General features: G+C 33.6%; 1 protein-coding gene across 1 annotated transcript in view; it reads left to right on the forward strand.

Annotated features, from left to right (window-relative positions):
- Window positions 1-10,892, forward strand: part of LOC127728060 (sodium-coupled monocarboxylate transporter 1-like) — a 36,370-nt gene extending 25,478 nt beyond the window's left edge. The window contains exons 7-15 of the mRNA XM_052235251.1: window positions 2,092-2,221; window positions 3,058-3,146; window positions 4,104-4,228; window positions 5,355-5,425; window positions 6,199-6,285; window positions 7,306-7,526; window positions 9,001-9,101; window positions 9,635-9,744; window positions 10,207-10,892. Of these exons, the coding sequence (XP_052091211.1) occupies window positions 2,092-2,221; window positions 3,058-3,146; window positions 4,104-4,228; window positions 5,355-5,425; window positions 6,199-6,285; window positions 7,306-7,526; window positions 9,001-9,101; window positions 9,635-9,744; window positions 10,207-10,368 (1,096 nt within the window). The 3' untranslated portion in view covers window positions 10,369-10,892. The remainder of the gene's footprint in view (window positions 1-2,091; window positions 2,222-3,057; window positions 3,147-4,103; window positions 4,229-5,354; window positions 5,426-6,198; window positions 6,286-7,305; window positions 7,527-9,000; window positions 9,102-9,634; window positions 9,745-10,206) is intronic.
- Window positions 10,893-18,948: the final 8,056 nt, after the last annotated feature.

Consider the following 18,948-nt stretch of genomic DNA (forward strand, 5'->3'; position numbering starts at 1 on the left):
TACAATGTGCCAATTTGTGTTTTCTTTACATACATTTGTGCAGCTTTTAAACAGTAGAACATATCATAGGTTGATATTAGAGTATAATAAAATAAAGTTAATCAATTAAGGTGGCTCGGGTGTCCTCCTCCATCTTGGATTTTGAAAAGCAGATAACAATCGGTCTAGATCTTTAATGAAATGTGCAAATTTCGAGAGTAGTATGTAATTCATGTGTAAGAATTTTTGTGTTTATATAGAAAATTATGTGTTTTATCATATTTTACGGCTGTATTTTACAAAAAAAATAGAATATTTTATTCAATTTTTTTCAACTGTGTCACATAAGGGGAGATAACTCAGACAAAGTAACTTTTATAATAGAATGTGTTATGAATTTACCTATTCTATGATGTAGCAAGAAAACGAGTTCGGTGACACCACTTTTTCTTTTTCTTATCTGAAAGCATATTATTAGAGCTATCTTTTCATATTTCATCTTAAAATTCTATGGTTTAGTTTTCTTTTTATCACAAAAATTTGGGGTTTCCATGCATAATCTATACAAAATATGACAATTTTGCACAACCTGTAGCTCGAAAAAAAGCCCGGTGACCAATACTTTTTATTATATTTATGAAAAAAGCATGACCTAAACTACTTTTTGACAAATTATCAAAAAATTCTATGGATTTTGATTTAGACCCCCTATCTACCTTAAAGGAGGTATAATAGATGAAAAAAGTAATTTTCAAAATTTTTATTTTTTAATTGTTCTAAGGTAGAACAATAAGTAAAAGTATTATTCTGATATGTTTGTGCATTCAATTCATTTTAGATTTAATCTTTTTACAAAAAAACTTAAGTTTAAGGAGTATATTGTGAATTGACAAAAAAGGGAAGTAACTCAAATTGTTTTTAAAACAACTTTGAAATACACAAATTATTTACGACCTAAAGCTAAGGTAATTGGTGTTAATTAACAGTGTGTTTGACTCCGAAGCTGTCAAGTGAAGCCATGCACTGAAATGGGTCAATTGAGCTGATTTTACACAGCTAGTTGAACTTCTTGTCCAGGAAGAATTACGAATTTGCCGGTATTTCATTGAAATCACTTTATATCTAATATCAGTCTGAAGGCTAATGAATCCGGGTGAAAACGGGTTATTTTCCAAATTCCCGGGTTATTTGGTCATCCGGCGGGTGTTCCGGGTGACCCCTCAGAATGTGAAAATCTCGGGTCACACCCGCAGGATCAGGGTCAGTTGACAGGTATGCTATTTTTAATATGTACCACCTTTGATAAGTATTTTGTATGACGATAAATTTTCACTTCTGTACTCGTACTCTGCGGAACAACAAATTTATTAATTTTGTAAAAAATGTTTACTTCCGTACTCCTAACAACAAAATTATTATATTTTAATTTACCTGTGTACGTTGTTTTATTTAACGCCATTTTGTCTCAGGTAAGAGTTGTCTTATTGACACTCTTTCTACATCTTTTTTATTACTATCTGTAACGTCTATATTATATAGGCACTTACGTTTCAAATTGAAAATTGTATTTATATTGTGTTATAGATCAAACTTATTCGTTCAGTGTATGTTTACTTGTTTTTGTTAAAATGTCTTTTTGATCGAGCTAAGCCATTTCAATTGATATTTTATAGTGTGTCTTTTTATGTTGTAATGTTACACTACTGTCTGATGTTAGGATGAAGGTTGGCGCCTGTTAAAACGTTTAAACCCGCTGCATTTTTATGCACCTGTCCTACGTCAGGAGCCTGTTGTTCAGTGGTTGTCGTTTGTTGGTGAGGTTCATAGGTGTTTCTCGTTTCTCGTTTCTCGTTTTTTCTATAGATTAGACTGTTAGATTTCCTATTTGAATTGTTTTACACTAGTCATTTTGGGGCCTTTTATAGCTTGCTGTTCGATGTGAGCCAAGGCTCCGTGTTGAACCTATAATTGTTAACTTTTTATTCATAGTGAGTAGTCTCATTGGCACTCATGCCACATCTTCTTATTTATACAGTTTAGTCGTGACAGATAACAAATACAACAAGGTTACCTAGTATAACTATTCTCAAGAGTTTTTTTCTTTTTTTACAGAGCTCTATATTTAAGTTTGCCTCTGACACTAATTCTATCAACCGTTGTCTGTCTCGTTGGTTTAGTTATATACGCTACATACCACGACTGCGATCCTTATTTGTTGGATATGGTACATGCCAGGGATCAGGTAAGCTTAACATGAAGTCTCTAGTTCAAAATTTAAGTCATGCTTTTGATTTGTTTTTGTTTGTGATGATGTCAGCTGTGGTTCAAGAAAAAATGATAATCTACGTAATCAGAATTAAAATCGTGATACAAAAAATTACATAAGGATCATGGTCAAAAACTCTGAAAGACTTTTCAATATAATTTATTTATTGATTGTTATTTGCTTAACGTTCTTTATTAATGACAAAATGTAAATAAACGAGCATGCTGAGCTTCTTGGTTAATTTGTACATCGAAAAACTGCTTTTAACAGAATGCACAATTATTACTATTTAACCATCTGAGTTTTTTTATACCGTTTAAAAATCATTACAAGCTAATAAACATTCAAGTCACTATGAGCAAATACAAATGCCTGACTGACAAAATGAATACGGATTAATACACAGAAGAAAGTGCACAAACAATAACAAATGTAATTGTCCATACGATTAGCATAATTATGATAATTATTCTTCTGCTATGAAGATGAATAAACATTACATATGCGCTTATATCACAGATTGTGCATTCGAGTTAGTATGTTAGCTGAAAATGAAAAAAAAAATATACATGGAAATGTTATATTTTCATAATTATGATATAATGATAGCGCTTCAGATACATGTAGGTGCTTATTTGTAAAGAATGTGCTTAAAATCGGCGAACAATGTTTTGAAAATTATCTTTAATTTCTCACTCCTCTAAAATTTGTCCATATAATATTCTTATATGTACATAAACGATATGTCCTTACCATGTCAAGGTCTGTCATGTAACGAAATGGAGTATATCAGTACGTTTTATTTATTGTAGTTGCTGCCGTTTTTAGTGATGGATAAATTAACCTTTTTACCCGGATTGCCAGGATTGTTTGTAGCCTGCTTGTTCAGTGCATCACTAAGGTATATACACAACACGGTCTAAAACATTTGTATGGATATTTATGTTTTTCAAGGTTTTGTAATAATTTAGACGTAAGATTTTTCATCACCTAAAACTAAGATTCACAATTATGTTAGTTAACAATCTGATTAAAATACAGAGCCTGTGTACACGCTTACATGGATCTGATAACACTCCGTTCTACTTTCTGTCCTGGTTATTATTTACACCAGTCAACGAAATTTCTGTCTACATATTTTTGAAGGTGTGTATCATTATAACAAAACTAAAGGATCCGAAAGGTCTACAGAAAGTAGAACGGAGCGTTGTCAGATCCTTGTCCGCGAATCGTAGAACAGAATATGCGAGTTAAGTTCTGCTCAAGTCTCAAAACCATGCTACGAAAACTATGTAGTGAATTAGCAGGGTTATATAAGCGAAGGGAAGGACGATAGTAAATTCGTGATCTTTTCTAGATCTATGAGGAAATTATGCTTTTCACATGGTATTTAAACATTTAGTACTTGAAAACTTATATCCTAAGAATTTTATTAAAACCTGTTCTTCCAGATATTTTCTAATGTTACTGCTCATAAACTTCCTGCAGTGCCATACATAATTGAAATTTAATTATCAATACTTTCTATACTTACCATGAGCAACACGACGGGTTCCACATGTGGAGCAGGATCTGCTTACCCTGCTGGAGTACACGAGATCAGCCCCGTTTTTTGGTGTTGTTCGTTTTGCTCAGTCTTTAGTTTTTCTATTTATTTGTTTTGTAAACTGTTGTTTTTCTTTTGTTTTTTTTTCGTTTTTTTCTTAATTGTCATGGTAATGTCGGGTTTTCTTCGACCTATGAATTTTGATTGTTCCTTTTGTGTCTTCATCCTCTTTTCCATTGTTTTAACGTACCGGTATTTTGTACATTAAATTTCATAGAGCGAAATGGTCCATATATTATTTCTATATTTCAGTTCAATATCATCCGGATTAAATGCGTTAGCAATTGTAATATTAGAAGACGTTTTAAAATTATGGTGGGATTACAGAGGTAATGCTCCATCACCTTTGTGGCAAGGAAGAATAGCTAAACTATTAGGTAAGATTTAAATAAACTTCGTGCAAAGTAACATAGAGTTCTTTTTATTAGAGCATTTTAGAATGATTAAAATAATCAAAATTGTAGATATAAAATTTCACCTACAGGCTTTGCACCAATGAAGATTTTGCATGATTCTTACATGGACTGGTTCTAAATGACAAAATTTACGAATTTGGAACAGAAATGAAATATCATGATTATACATGAGATAAGAGTCTCAAAATATACTAGGAAATAACCGAAAGGTCAAAGAAAGTGATCACGTGTCACTCTTCTTCGTCTTCACACTTGATTGAAGATCGTCATAAACCAACGGAAGATATGACAGTGGACAAACATGATATTGCCTGTTCTTTTAAAATGATCAATATAAAAATTAGGAGATGAGGTATGATTGCCAATGAGACAACTATCCACCAAAGTTCAAATAAAGTGGATGTAAGCAATTATAAGCAACCGTACGCCCTTCAACAATGAGAAAAGCCCATACCGTATAGTCGGCTATAAAAGGCCCCGACATGAAAAATATGAAACAATTCAAATGAGAAAACTAAAGGCCTAATTTATAACGAAACAATTAACGAAAAACATATATGACAGACATGAACCAATATAACAACTGGCTACAGGCTCCTGACTTGGGACAGGCACATAAAGAATGTGGCGGTGTTAAACATGTTTGTGGACGCTCAACCCTCCCCCTAACCTGGGACAGTGGTGTAACAGCACAACATAAGAACAAACTATAAAAATCAGTTGAAAAAGGCTTAACTCATCAGATCGATACAAAGCAGAAAAACATCAAACACAAACACAGACCGGACGTGGCAGGGTATTTATCCATCCCTCATTCCTAACAACATAGGCAACCGCACAACACTAAAAAAAAAATGTTAGAAACATTGTGGCATCTGAGTGTCTTTGAACATCTTCTTTTTTTTTACAAGTATTTTTACTTTACTTCTTATAAAACCCTCGATATATATGAAAGAGCTATCGACCCTGCACTGGTATTTAGAAAGGTATACTTCATCACAATTTTTCTAAACTCATTTATTATTTGCGCTATAAAAATATATTTACTAAGTTCCATTAAAATTCATACTGTTAATACGCATTTTAGGACTGTTTGCTGGAGGGTTGGTAATTGGTATTGCATTTTTGTCACAGTTTTTAGGACAAACAGTTTTACAGGTAAACAAGAACTTTTATAAAATTCGGAAAATTTCTTAAAATAAAAATTTAAAAATACGATTGGAGAATGTCATACCATGTATCAGATGACCGCACACATTAAATGTTGCCATAGCATGATCATGTAGAAACTACTACAAAATAACAGAGTTGCATAATTACATGCAAGCTAAAGATCTAGAGCATTGCAAAAAAAAATCCTGACTGTTTTCAAACATTGTCTCATAAATCGTTAGATCAACTGAACAACACCTGACTAGAATGTTTTATAACACATTCCTTGTAAATACACTGCTTAATTAGTGGCCACAGCAACAGTAAAACCCTTGCTAAAAAGGGACGTCCGTTTGACTGTGCGGGACGTATAAATGCGCAGTCCCGTCCGGTCGGGATGGGGACGTTAACTCTGATGCCGAAGTGTAAGGGGAGTGCTAGGCTCTTAGCACTGTAAAGAACCCTTGCAACAACTCTGCGGGTTTCGTCCATTGTAGGTATTCTGTTGCAAGGGAAAATGTCTTCCCCTATCCAACATTCCCAATGGCTATCAAAATATATACCGCCCTTCATCCCGATCGACCTACCTTCCAAAACCTAATAGTTGCCGATGGACGTTAAACAAGCAACAATTAATCAATATATTAACAGAACTTATCTGAAACATTGCAATAGCAAGTTGCTCAAATGTTTGTACAGGTAACTTTAAAATTAAAATGTAACTTATATTACTTAAATTACTGACAGTCATACTTATTATTCGTACATTCCCATTTTAGATTATGTTAAGTATTTTTGGAATGGTAGGAGGACCTCTGCTTGGATTATTTATCAGTGGAATTTTCTTCCCTTTTATCAATTCAACGGTAAGTTGAACATAATTAATAATAAATGTACGGGCTAAATATTTGCCCCTTTTTGCAGTTTACGGGAAATTGTATATGTATTACAGTAAATTAAAGATGTCCTCGTCTATGAGGTGTATGCTCCTAATTATTTCGAATGTAATAGTATCTCATGGTTAACCATATTCATCAAACTTCACTGGAGGAATAGTCGTGACTAAAGTTTTTTTGCGGTCATCATCCTTTTCCATTGTATCTTTCAAACGTACGTCCATTTAATTAGCTTGTTTTCATAGAAGTGTCTTGATTAAATCTTTTGATTGGATGTTTGATTGAAGAAACATGTACTATTGTTATGGACATCAATTAATATTATTTGTAGGAAACAGTACCAATTACTATTTGCTCGATTTACCACTACTGTAAACTAACTATTTAGATATCTACTAAAGGTCTCGATTTTCCTATAGTTTTTGAGCTCTCAAATTCACCGATGAAAACTTCCCAGTAACTGTCAAGACAAAGCACAGCAATTAAAGTCTGTCTCTTATAAATTGTTTGTTTCTGGTAATCCATGGAATTTTTATGTTGTGTCTATCCCCCATACGCCTCAATGTATTGTTTGTTTTTACTGTCGTTTGTCTTTAATTTTATTAGACCCCCACCCCCCCTCCCGCGCGTTTTTTTGCCATGGAGTTTTGATTGTCCCTTTAGTGCCTTCTTTCTCTTTATCATTTCAAATTTGTAATTGAACTGAATATCATAGATAAACAAAATACACAAAGAAACAACACCTGGCCAGATTCATGACTTGAACAAATTATGTGGAAGGTTTAGTTTTGCGAATGGTTCATGTTCCCTGTGTAATATAGCCGAATTAAGGAAAGAACAATAACTTCGAACATGGGGTTGTGTGCAGAAACATAACACAATTTAAGAATTATTCCTCTTTTTGACCTTAAATGATACAACGGTATATAATGACAAGACATTGCTTTCCATTTCTTCGTTTTTATAATTTGATTAAAATTTTATTAACAGGGAGCTTTATGCGGTTTGATTACAAGCGCTGTGATGGCCTTCTGGGTAGGTGTAGGTGGCACAGTGTTACTTCCTGTTCCCGAAGTGATGCATGTTAGTACTGAAATGTGTAGTATTATTCAGAAAAATTGTTCTTCGTCCACAAATTCGTCCATATCAGCTACTATATCATCAACGATAGCAACTACCACACAAGCCACACTTTCCAGCGAAAACGATTTGTAAGTGCTTCTTGTTAAATTCCTAGAATAAAATGGTATTCAAGTTACATTTTCGAACTTATTGTCTTAGAATAGTAGTGTTTGCCAGCGATAAATAAATAAATTGATTCTTAATTTAGAAGATATACTCTTGCCGAATATTTTCATTTATTTTCTTTTTATTTTCATTTATTTTCTTCCTTTCTTCTTGCTTCAAATGATTTTGATGTGTGTAACCTTAACCTTTTTTTCTCCTTCTGATGTATGGAAGAAATAAATTGGAGGCAAACATTATGACAAACCTCGGTGAAATAACGTTCATCATATTGATATAAATGTGATAATTATTTTGAATCATTTAAACAACAGCTTGTTGGGTTCTTTGTATTGTTGTGTTGATGTTAAACTACATCTTTTATGTACATGTATATTCTAGTTTTAAAAAACTCAACAAAGATTCCAGGCTTATAAGTTTGTACTCCAGAGGCGCGTTTTGTCTACAAAAAACTAACAAAAAGTAAAAAGCCAAATAAAGTACGAAGTTAAAGAGCATTGATGACCTAAAATTCCGAAAGGTTTTGCTAAATACAGCTGAGGTAACCTATTCCAGGGGTAGAAAATCCTTAGTATTTCGAACAATTCATAGTTTTTTTAGTCCGAATTTGGACAAAACACGGTTAGATTTATTACATAAGTTTAACTACGTATTTCTGAAAATATATATGAGTTTTTGTCTTACGAGAATAATATGCATGAACAGCGACATCTAGTTTTGGGTAAGGGGACAAACAAAGATGAGGGCAAAGTTTTTGTTTTGTTTTACCCGATAAGGAAATTTTGTGTACCGAAACATAGAGGCTGTTGCAATGTTTTCACTCATGTATTTAAGAGAACTGTAAAGACCAAGGATTTTTTAAGTGACTTTTTAAAAAAACGTCCTGAAAACCTCCAAAAGTGTTATTGTCTATCGCCTACGAGGGCGGTTCATAAATGGTATATTACACAATACCTGGTCAATGAAAATACGGCGATCGGATTCTTTGTCGCCGTTATTTATTAATAACAATTAATGGAATTAAAAAGAGCCTGAATGTTTTAGACAATTTGTCATTGGATTAACGCCAGCGTTCGTTATTAAAACAGGACTATAAATGACAAGGCATATTTGCCGTAGCTAGAAATGCTTACGTTTGGAGTTGGAAAGTATAACGGAATAACACATCATCGAAGGTAATTTTCGAAAAGATGATGCCTTTTTGTTTGTTACACGCCCCGAAAAGAGTTGAAGTCATAAAAGCGCTTGTTGTCGTGCTGATATCTGTTATACATTTACCGTCTTTTGTTGTGTTTTTTGGCCATGGCATTATCAGTTTCTCGTCTACTTATTATATTTGAATGTCCGCTTGGTATCTTCTGTCTCTTTTTGACGTATTATTCTATTTTATCGTTTTATTTTATTCGTGTATTTTAATAATATTATGGTTTTCGTTTGTAGATGGATTTATCATTTATCTTATCTATGGTATGGTTTATTCGCCACATTAATTAGCATAATTGTCGGAATACTGGTGACTTTTATCACTTCTTGTTGTCTTGGTAAGTATACACACATTTAAACATTTAAGATTATGAACTCCTAATCGAAGCCATTTGTGTAAGAATAAGAATAGTTATTGTCAAAGATAAATATAAAGAATACCTTAAAGTTTAAGCAGCAATCACGTAAAACAAAGATAAACTGATAAAACGTAAATAATGAATAATTCTACATTTGCACATCGTAAACTGGTAAACTAAATACTGCTTGTGTTATATGCAAAAATTGTCTAATTTTTAATCATACAGAGACAGCAATGAGTGATTTTAACGACTCGTTGCAAACAATTATAACATCATTTTTTTTTTACTTTACTCAGTCTTACAAATTAATACGGTGTGTACACGAGAAATTTGAAACAATCTAGCGATAATAATTCTTGATAATTTTAAACTGACAGTATTTTTGAACACATGCTTGTTTTTTTTGTAGTTAAACAGGTATAACTCATTTGGGGGAGTAGACTTAAATTATCAATGCATAAGCATTATGCAGACGTAAATGTATTGTATCAGAGCTTCGTCTGTTATAGGTTTTAATGAACCGGAAGACGTTGATGCTAATCTTATACACAGACTCGTGGACAGAGTTTGTTGCTTTCTACCTGTTGCCTGTCAGAGAGTTCACAGAATGGAAAAATATGTAAGTGTTTCGTACTGTTTGATTTAAAACATATATGAAAAAATGAGATGGTGAGTCTAAACAAGTTGTGTATAAATTTAACAGATGCTATCAAAGATCTTACATGAACACCCAATACCCTAATTGACATTAAACTACCATTAGTCAGGTTCCTAACTCGAAACAGGTACATAAACGTGTGGTGGGTTTAACTAGTTTGTCAAGATCCAACCCTTCCCCTTTTAATTTGTAATATCTGTTTAATTGCTCTAAGATATCAGCGAAACGAGCAGTGCTAACAATGAAAAAAGTGTCTAAATATAAATGTAAAAGTTTTAAGAATAAAGAATGAATATCAAATGTATATAATTCAACATCTAATACTAAAACCGGTTTTAAAATCCCTTTTCTTATCTGCAAGTCTCTAAATTATTCCTTTCGTAAGCGTCCTCGTCTAAAACAAACCTCATATTTTATTTTCAGAAAGATGACTTTGAATTAGCAACTGTTAATGGTGCCATGAATCACGGATTTGAGTCTTCAGAAACAAAAAGTGACGACTTTGGAGAAAGAAAACTTGGAGGAGTTATTTATAGAAACGGACAGTCAAATATGAAATCGAATGAAAACTTCACAAAATTATGATAAAATTGTCTAAAGCTTAATAGACATTGTGGACTGCAAAACAAGTCGAGCTACGATTCTATTGTTCAGTTATTTTTACGGTCGAATAAACCTATGTATAACCTTTAAGGATAATAATGGTTAACCCAGCATATGAAATTTATGCTGACATAAGATATCTAATCTAAAGTAATATTAATATATCGGAATACAGGTGACTTTTCTTTTGCATTTATGAATGTTGATTAAATCTTATAATATTTAGTGATAATGACAACACCTTTTTTTACAATGCAAACACATTTTGTTTTATACTCAGAACATTCGTTAGAAAATATTTTGTTGAAATATATGATATGCTTGATTATGCAAAATGTTAAATAATATTTCAGATCCTTTTTTAGGCAGTGAACATATATATATATATAGATATGATGTCAAATCATGCAAATATTGTCTTTCAATTATATGTTTGCTATCTGTCAATGTAAGATGTATAAATTATGTTTTAAAATCATAAAATATAGTGACATGATTGTAATGCATTTAAATTCATACCCTATTTATTCCATTGCATGCTCCGTGTTGCGGATTTGTTGAAACAAGAATGCGTTACAACCAATCGCATGGTGTTTTCACGTTATTGCCGCGATGTTGTATGTTCAATGTTAGAGCTGCAAATTTGCGTCTGCAAAACCCATGCTTCTGTGACATTGCAGCAACACCGCCTGCTATGTGTCCAGCGCCCTAGACCACTAGACCAACCGGGCTATATAAAAATATAGCTTTCGTTAGTCGAGTAATGCCTTTCCTCGCCGGCTTTATCTAGGATTGTAACACAGAACATGATGTATAATGGCAAGTAGCTGATGGTATATCTTTCAGATCAGCTATGTTTTGTCCGTCGTAAAGGATGATCATGTAATAAGTGTATTTTTTGCCGTTTCATGACTATAACCCATGCTAAGGGTATATTTAAAACCAATCAAAGTATATTTATTTGAGGTTTTGTTCTCTAAATTAGGCATTTCTTATACAGGGTCTAGCTATTAATGCAATACACCTAATCTAAGACCCAACTAATGCGCCGATTTCGGAAGTGTCATTTTTCACTTCAAACGTTGTTGTATCCTTTATATAATCACCTTATATCATCTCCAATAGAATGAGTTAAGTTAGGTGTTTAGGTGAGTTAATCTTATCAAACCTTCTTATACTGCCCAGCGATGTCACTCATCATTACATTTCTATTTTTGATGTCAATTCGAAACGTCCAGTCCAAATTGATTCCAAACAAAATGAAAAACATCTTCATTTGAAACAACAACTATATGCAGTGGACATGCAAGTAGAACGTGACAAGAAACATGTGTCATTACAGCAACTTTCAAAAATGGTAAAAACCTAAATTGTCATGATACAAAGGAAGTGATTTTACTGTCAGTCTCAAATGACATTGAACTGAACCCTGGTCCCAGTGGCTCAACATCAAACACCACCATATTTCCATGTAAAAACTTGTAAATTGGGATGGCAGAATGGATAGTCCGTGACACATGTAACCAGTGGTATCATGCCTATTTATCAGTCCTTAGATTCAAAAGACTACATAGAACATGTCAATGATTCTGCTATTGCCTATGACTGCAATATGTGCGGAAGCGCAAATTATTCTACATTCGGTTTCTCATTCGTCTTCAGTACGTCAAACCACTTCAGTGTACTCTTAAGATACAACATTTGATAGACCTACTCCATCTAGAATTTAAATCCAGTACTTTCATCCACACCAGATAACTCCAAAAAGCATAAATCAAAAGAACAAAACACCTTACGAATGCTTAACGTTAACTTTCAATCACTCAAAACCAAACGAGGCCAATTGCACAACCTGTTAGACAGTACAACACCTAATATCATCTTTGGAACAGAAACTTGGTTGGACTCTAGTATCGAAGATCGCCAGATCTCTCTTCCAGGTTATAACATCTTTGCAAATGACAGATATTTTAATAGAGGAGGCGCAGGGCGGGACAATCTCATCAGTTTGCACGTACCAGAATTACATACTGAATTCGAAATGGTATGTTGTAAACTGGAACTTGTAGGTCACAAAGCAATCTACCTAACATCATATTACAATCCTAAATCACAGTTTTTGATGGGGTTTGTGTTGCTCAGTCTTTAGAGTTTATGTTGTGTTTTGTTTACTGCTGCTCGTCTGTTTGTCTTTTTCTTTGTTAGCCATGGCGTTGTCAGTTTATTTTCGACTTACGAGTTTGAATGTCCCTTTGGTATCTTTCGCCTCTCTTCTAAAACCTCTATCGAAGAAGGAAACATGAAATTTGAACGCAGCATAAACAGAGCTACCTGTATAAAAACTCATTCATAGTAGCAGTAGGATATTTCAACTTACCTAGCTGGCACTGGAAAACAAAACAGCTGAAGCCGAACACCCAACATGTGAATATTCACCATAAATTCACTGATATACTAGGCATTAGCACAACTAGTTGGAGAACCAACAAGAGGAACAAACATCTTAGACCTTACACTTACAAACTACCCAAAAGGTTTTAGGAGAACTGAGATCATACCAGGAATATCTGATTATGACATTGCATATACAGAGTTCAATAAGATATCAGCAAAGATCCATAAAAAGCCAAGAGAGGTCATCCTCTACAAACAAGCAAAATGGGAAAATGTAGAAAAAGACCTTTATAATGTACAAGCTAAGATCGCATTATTATTTGAGGAAAATGCCAGCGCTGAAGTCATTTGGGAACTCTTCTGTAAAACAACTGAAGACAGCTTAAAAAGAAATATTCCACACAAAACAACTCGCACTAAAATGGGTGCCTATGGATTACGACAGATATATGTCGACTTATTAGGAACAAAGACAGAGCATACAAAAGGAATAAGAAATCAAATAACGTAATCGCCAGCTCAAAGTACAAAAAACTCAAACTTGAAGCACAGAAAGAAAAATACAAGGCATATTGGAGATACATAGAAGACATAGTCACATCAAGCAGTGAAAACAATGAATACCAAATTGTATAAAACACTTTTGGTCATATATTAAACATAAGAAATCCTATAGGAATAACATACGACCACTAAAGTCAGATGGTCTACTTCACGAAGATTCATTTGAAAAAGTCAATATATCAAATCAGCGGTTCAAAGATGCGCTTTCCAGTAAAAATGTATTTACCCGATCGGAATACAAACAGATGTGCAAAATGAGTGGAAACTTGGAAATAGCGACATACATAATTATCACAGAGAATGGAATCAAAAAGCTACTATTCTCACTAAACCCACACAAAGCAGCAGACACAGACAAATTAACACATAGAGTACTAAAAGAGATGGCAATATAAATGTAGCACCAATCCTTACAATAATACATTAGAGATCATATGAAACTGGAATAGTACCATCGTTATGGAAAACAGCAAATGTATGCCCAGTTTTTAAGAAAGGTAAACGATTCGAAGCCATCAATTACAGACCTGTATCTCTGACCTGCATTTGCTGCAAAATCATAGAGCATATAGTCACCAGCCACATAATGAATCCTGCGTATAAGAATAACATCCTCTACAAAATGCAGCATGGGTTTAGAAAAAAATTGTCATGTGCGACACAACTAGTGGAGTTCATCGACGATATCACGAGGAACCTTGACAATGGACAACATACTTTCTCATCGTGGATTTCTCGAAGGCCTTCGACAAAGTAAGCCACAGTCTTTTAATCCATAAACTTGATCATTTAGGAAATCAAAGGAAAAACAAAACTCTTGAATAAAAAGCTTTCTTTCTGATAGAATACTGTGTGTTTTCAATGAATGGTAGAAGTCTGTCGTCATAAATGAAAAGTCCAGAGTTCCGCATGGATCAGTACTGGGACCAAGCCTTTTCCTTTTCTACATCTATGACATGCAGACAATATTTTATCAACAGTGAGGCTATTTGCAGATGACACAATTGCATACCTCACTGTCTCATCAGAAAGCAACAGTCTACAAAAGACCTGAACAAGCTAGAAACGTCGGAAGAAAACAGATGATGCAGTTCCATCCCAATAAATATGTAGTTCTCCCAATCACAAAAAAGAAGGAACCAATACACAAATATTACATCCTCCATGGACACAACTTAGAACATGTGTCATCAGCCAAATATCTTGGAGTAACCATAACATCTGATCTAAAGTGGGGTACTCATATAAACAAGGATTCCCTAAACGAAACTTAAAAATAGCAATTATTGAAATCAAGGAAAAGGTATATGCAGCATTAGTAAGACCAACAGTTGAAAACGCAAGTTCAATATTGGATCCTCACCTACAAAAAGACAAGCATAAGATAGAAATAATACAGAGAAGGCCAGCAAGGTATGTAACAAACACCAACCACAACACATCAACAGTTGAAACCATGATACACTACATTGGCCAACACCAGAGGAGAGAAGAAAGAACGTTTGGCTAATCCTACTATACAATATTTAAACGAGGAAGTTAAGATTAATGTTGGTGACAAACTTATACCACCAGACAGATTATCAAGACATACCAACGTTCACTCGTTCCAAATATCGTCTTGCAAGACCAGCATCAGGAAAGAGTCCTTCTACCCAAAAACAATAAGTCAGAGATTGGAACACCTGGCCCGCCTCGGTGACCGCTGCAGAAAGTCTTGACTCATTCTAGAGACTACTGCATGCTAATTAAATTTCAAGTTCCATGTTTTTATTTGCACCGTGTATAAACGTTATGTACAGCCCACATTTCATTTTTTGTCTCTGTTGTAAATTATTTTGGACCTGTTAAGTATGCAAGCGCACACCAAACAGTGACAGATGTCACTTAGTGGTAGATGTAGAAGTAGAAAACTGTTCATGACATCATCTAGTATGGTAAAATACTTATGATAATAAACAAATAACTTGATTGTGAACTTGTCAAGCATGATACATCATTAGGTTTCTGTTGACCATGTTCTTTCTACCTGCACAGTCTCATTGTTTTGCTCAGGACACAAACGTTGTCATACTTCCTACCACAAAATGCAAACATTTCTTAACATTTCATTACAGAATTTTGTCAAAAGTCAAATGATAACTGTTTTGTGAATGTTTAAGTAAAAATATCTTTTCTAAAAAAAAAACATTACATTTAAAAAATTACTAGTTCTGTCCTTTCGTCTTGTTGTCCTTTCTTATTTGAATATATTTAAGGTCTTTTTGTTTACTCTTAAATTCAGAAATGTTTGCGATGTTTTTATTATTGAAAATATTGCTACGGGATAAGTTTTGTTATAATCTCAGAATTTAAATTTGATAGCATTATTCGTGTTGTTTCATTTTTGAAAGCAACATTTCCTGAAATTGCAATAAATTATTTCGCATTGTTGTCCATTATTCAATACTTGCACGAAGAACTTATATATTTAGGGTAACGCAAAAGAACTTTCATGTGAATAATCATGTTCAAGATTCACTATTATAGTAAAAACTTTAAACCACTCCATGGTGTATTGTTACACCAAGGCATGAATAAGAAATAAATTATCGTTTATTTTGTAGTTTAAAATTGTTAAACGGGATCTTTGCCTTTAGCACTTGTTTCATTGTCACAATTTTGTGAAAAAAGTTGAATTGGTATAAATTACAAATGAGGTTTTGTTGTCATTTCCAGCTTCAAATGTTTAAAGTTAAAAAAACATCTTGGGCAAATGTATAGGCAATAGTAGTTTTCCGATGTTACAACAGTAATGGTTTCAAGCATTTTATGTTTGTAGAATGTATCAATACTAATAAAGTTTCGTAAGATGTTGGTATAGGTCATTTAACAAATTGTGATACCACTGAATTCCTCTGATTTTCAGTGACAGAAAAGTTTTCACTGTATGTATCAGTAACAGCAATACTGTAGATTGTAGTTTGCTTTGCGATCATTTGCAAATATTTCATACATATTCCTGACAAGAACAAATCAACAATTAAATCAAAAGGTATGATCTGCAAAGTTAGTAAACCAGGATGTATTGCGGGTAATTTAGACTGGAAAACAAGGGTCTGTTGGATACGGGTCGACGTTTTGCCTGGATAAAAGGTCGCCTACGGGAACACTCCGTAGTTGTCGCAAGTCATCGTTAACGCAAAAAGAGCAAGGAACTTGTGTTACATGAGATAACAGGTTTAACGTCCCTATTTCAATCGGAAGTGGCTACGTATTTGTACATCCCGCCCAGCCTAATGGACGGACATCCCTTGCACTGAAGTCGTAAGTAGACAGAAAATCTTGACCTTTCTATACTCAGAGGAACCTTCGTAGCATTGACTTGTTTGTGTATAAACCAAGCTACCAGGTGACAAGTAATCATAAGGTTTTGTTATTTTGTAAATCCCCTTCCATCCCCAACCCCACCCTAAAAAAACTCAAAGAAAACAAACAAACAAACAAACAAACGAACAGACACATAATAAATCTTGCATGTTCTATCAATTTTACTCATATAAGCACTACATTTATTGTTTTTATTGTGGCACGTACCTGATTGGCTACGGTTCTGCAGCTGATAGCAATGACTGCTTGATTATTTAATGTATAATCATAGATCTATCAACCTATACATCTAGGGTATAATTTAGGTACAAGTTTACCTTCAAGATGCAATAAATAATTGTATTCAGTAAATAGGGATATTGCTTTCAGTTTCAGTAGATAAATATAATCGTAGATAGATATCGTTTACAATCTGAATGGGAGAGATTTAACTGAACGCTTCAAACTGGGTGTACTGTTGGCTCTTAATAATAATGGTACTCGTAATGATCTAGATCTGTAATGCTTTGATTAATTTTTTTTTACTTAACGTCCAGTGGCAAATATTTCATGCATGTTCAGGATTGATGTATTTAAATTCAAAGTACAATATTAAAAACACACAGTTTTATATATAATATCATAGTTTTCTGAAGCAGAATTAATTTACTATAATAATATTATTAAAAGTATTTACACTACAAATGTTATGAGAATTCACAAGTTGCAAATAAACAATTTTTCACGTGTGATTTTTTTTTTTACATGACCGCGGATGTGTTAGAGGGCACACTTGAACTTCCAATCGTAACTATTCGGCCGTTCTCGCTACGCCTACTGTACAATTGAAGGCGCAGCTAGTATAACTGAGTATACGCCCTTTTCAACTGATTTTTATAATTTGTTCTTATGTTGTACTGTTTCACCATGTCCCAGGTTAGGGGACGGTTGGCGCCTTCAAAAAATGTTTAACCCCGCCACTTTCTTCATGTGCCTGTTCGAAGTCATGGGCTTGTAGTTCAGTGATTGTAGCTGGTTCTTGTCAAATTTGTTTTTCGTAATTGTTTTGTTATAAATTCTCATTTGAATTGTTTCATATATTTCATGTCGGGGCCTTTTCTAGTCGACTAAACGGTATGGGTTTTTCTCATTGTTGAAGGTCGTACGGTTGCCTATTATTGCTTACATCCACTTCATTTGATCTTTGGTGAATAGTTGTCTCATTGGCAATCATACCACATCTCCTTATTTTTATATAGTTACGGATGTCGAACTTCAGGAAAATAATGTTAAATAAGATATTATTGCAAATTTTAAAAATTGTTCAAAAGAAAAAAATAATGATTTTGACGACTAGAAACACTCTCTTAAAAAATCCACACAAACAGAAGGAAATAACCATCGATATCAAATGAAAAAGTGATTAGAGACAGAACAGAAAATTGGACAGGGCTTAGACGACTGTGATTGAGAATGCATTTGGTACAAGTTCTACTAGTACATACAAGTTCTAGCTTTTCTTGTTTCTTGTTTGTGTCATCGGTTGGAATTTTTTGTTTTGATACTGTCATTTCTTTCTATTTATTTAATTGCTGTTTATTTGTAGGGATATCTTCTTTTCATTTCCTGTTATTCAAAAACTTCCTTGGATATAAAGATTGTTTGAATTTACGTATTTGTCAACAAGTCATCTGTTTAGTCGTTAATAGCCTTGTCATACGAAACATGTTTGTTATGTTTTGGTTACCATATATAATACAGGATAAAGCGTGCGACGAGATATTTAGGATCACAGATATAATTGCTATAGGATAGGGCTTGGTGTATCTTAATTTTCTTTTATGCAGAAATGTTTTCAAGCCAAATGACCGTATTTAAGTCAAAAGTATGTCATTCAGAACGAAAATATATGTTCACTGCAACAATGCATCATATATATAAAAGTCGTTTCTATACAATTTTCAAGTCGAAGCGTCGTACAGGGGCGATGGTCTTGTTAATTGGTTGAAGGAATCATAACATGACATGTATAAACTAGATACTTTAAAAATAATTGTGGCAGAGTTCGCCTCTATTATTTACAACAATTTTAATTTCTGTTAATATTTAAATCGTTGGTGTTTCTTTCTTGTATATATGGGTTTTTACATTGACCCCTTTATTCACAGTTAAGCTATTCCCAAAACTTTTTCAAACAAAAAAGATTTCTTTAACGTCAATTTTCCAGCTGGTACTATCTGCATGATCTTTCATCCA

The sequence above is a fragment of the Mytilus californianus genome, unplaced genomic scaffold, assembly GCF_021869535.1.
Source record: "Mytilus californianus isolate M0D057914Y unplaced genomic scaffold, xbMytCali1.0.p SCAF_2, whole genome shotgun sequence".
Taxonomy (NCBI): domain Eukaryota; kingdom Metazoa; phylum Mollusca; class Bivalvia; order Mytilida; family Mytilidae; genus Mytilus; species Mytilus californianus.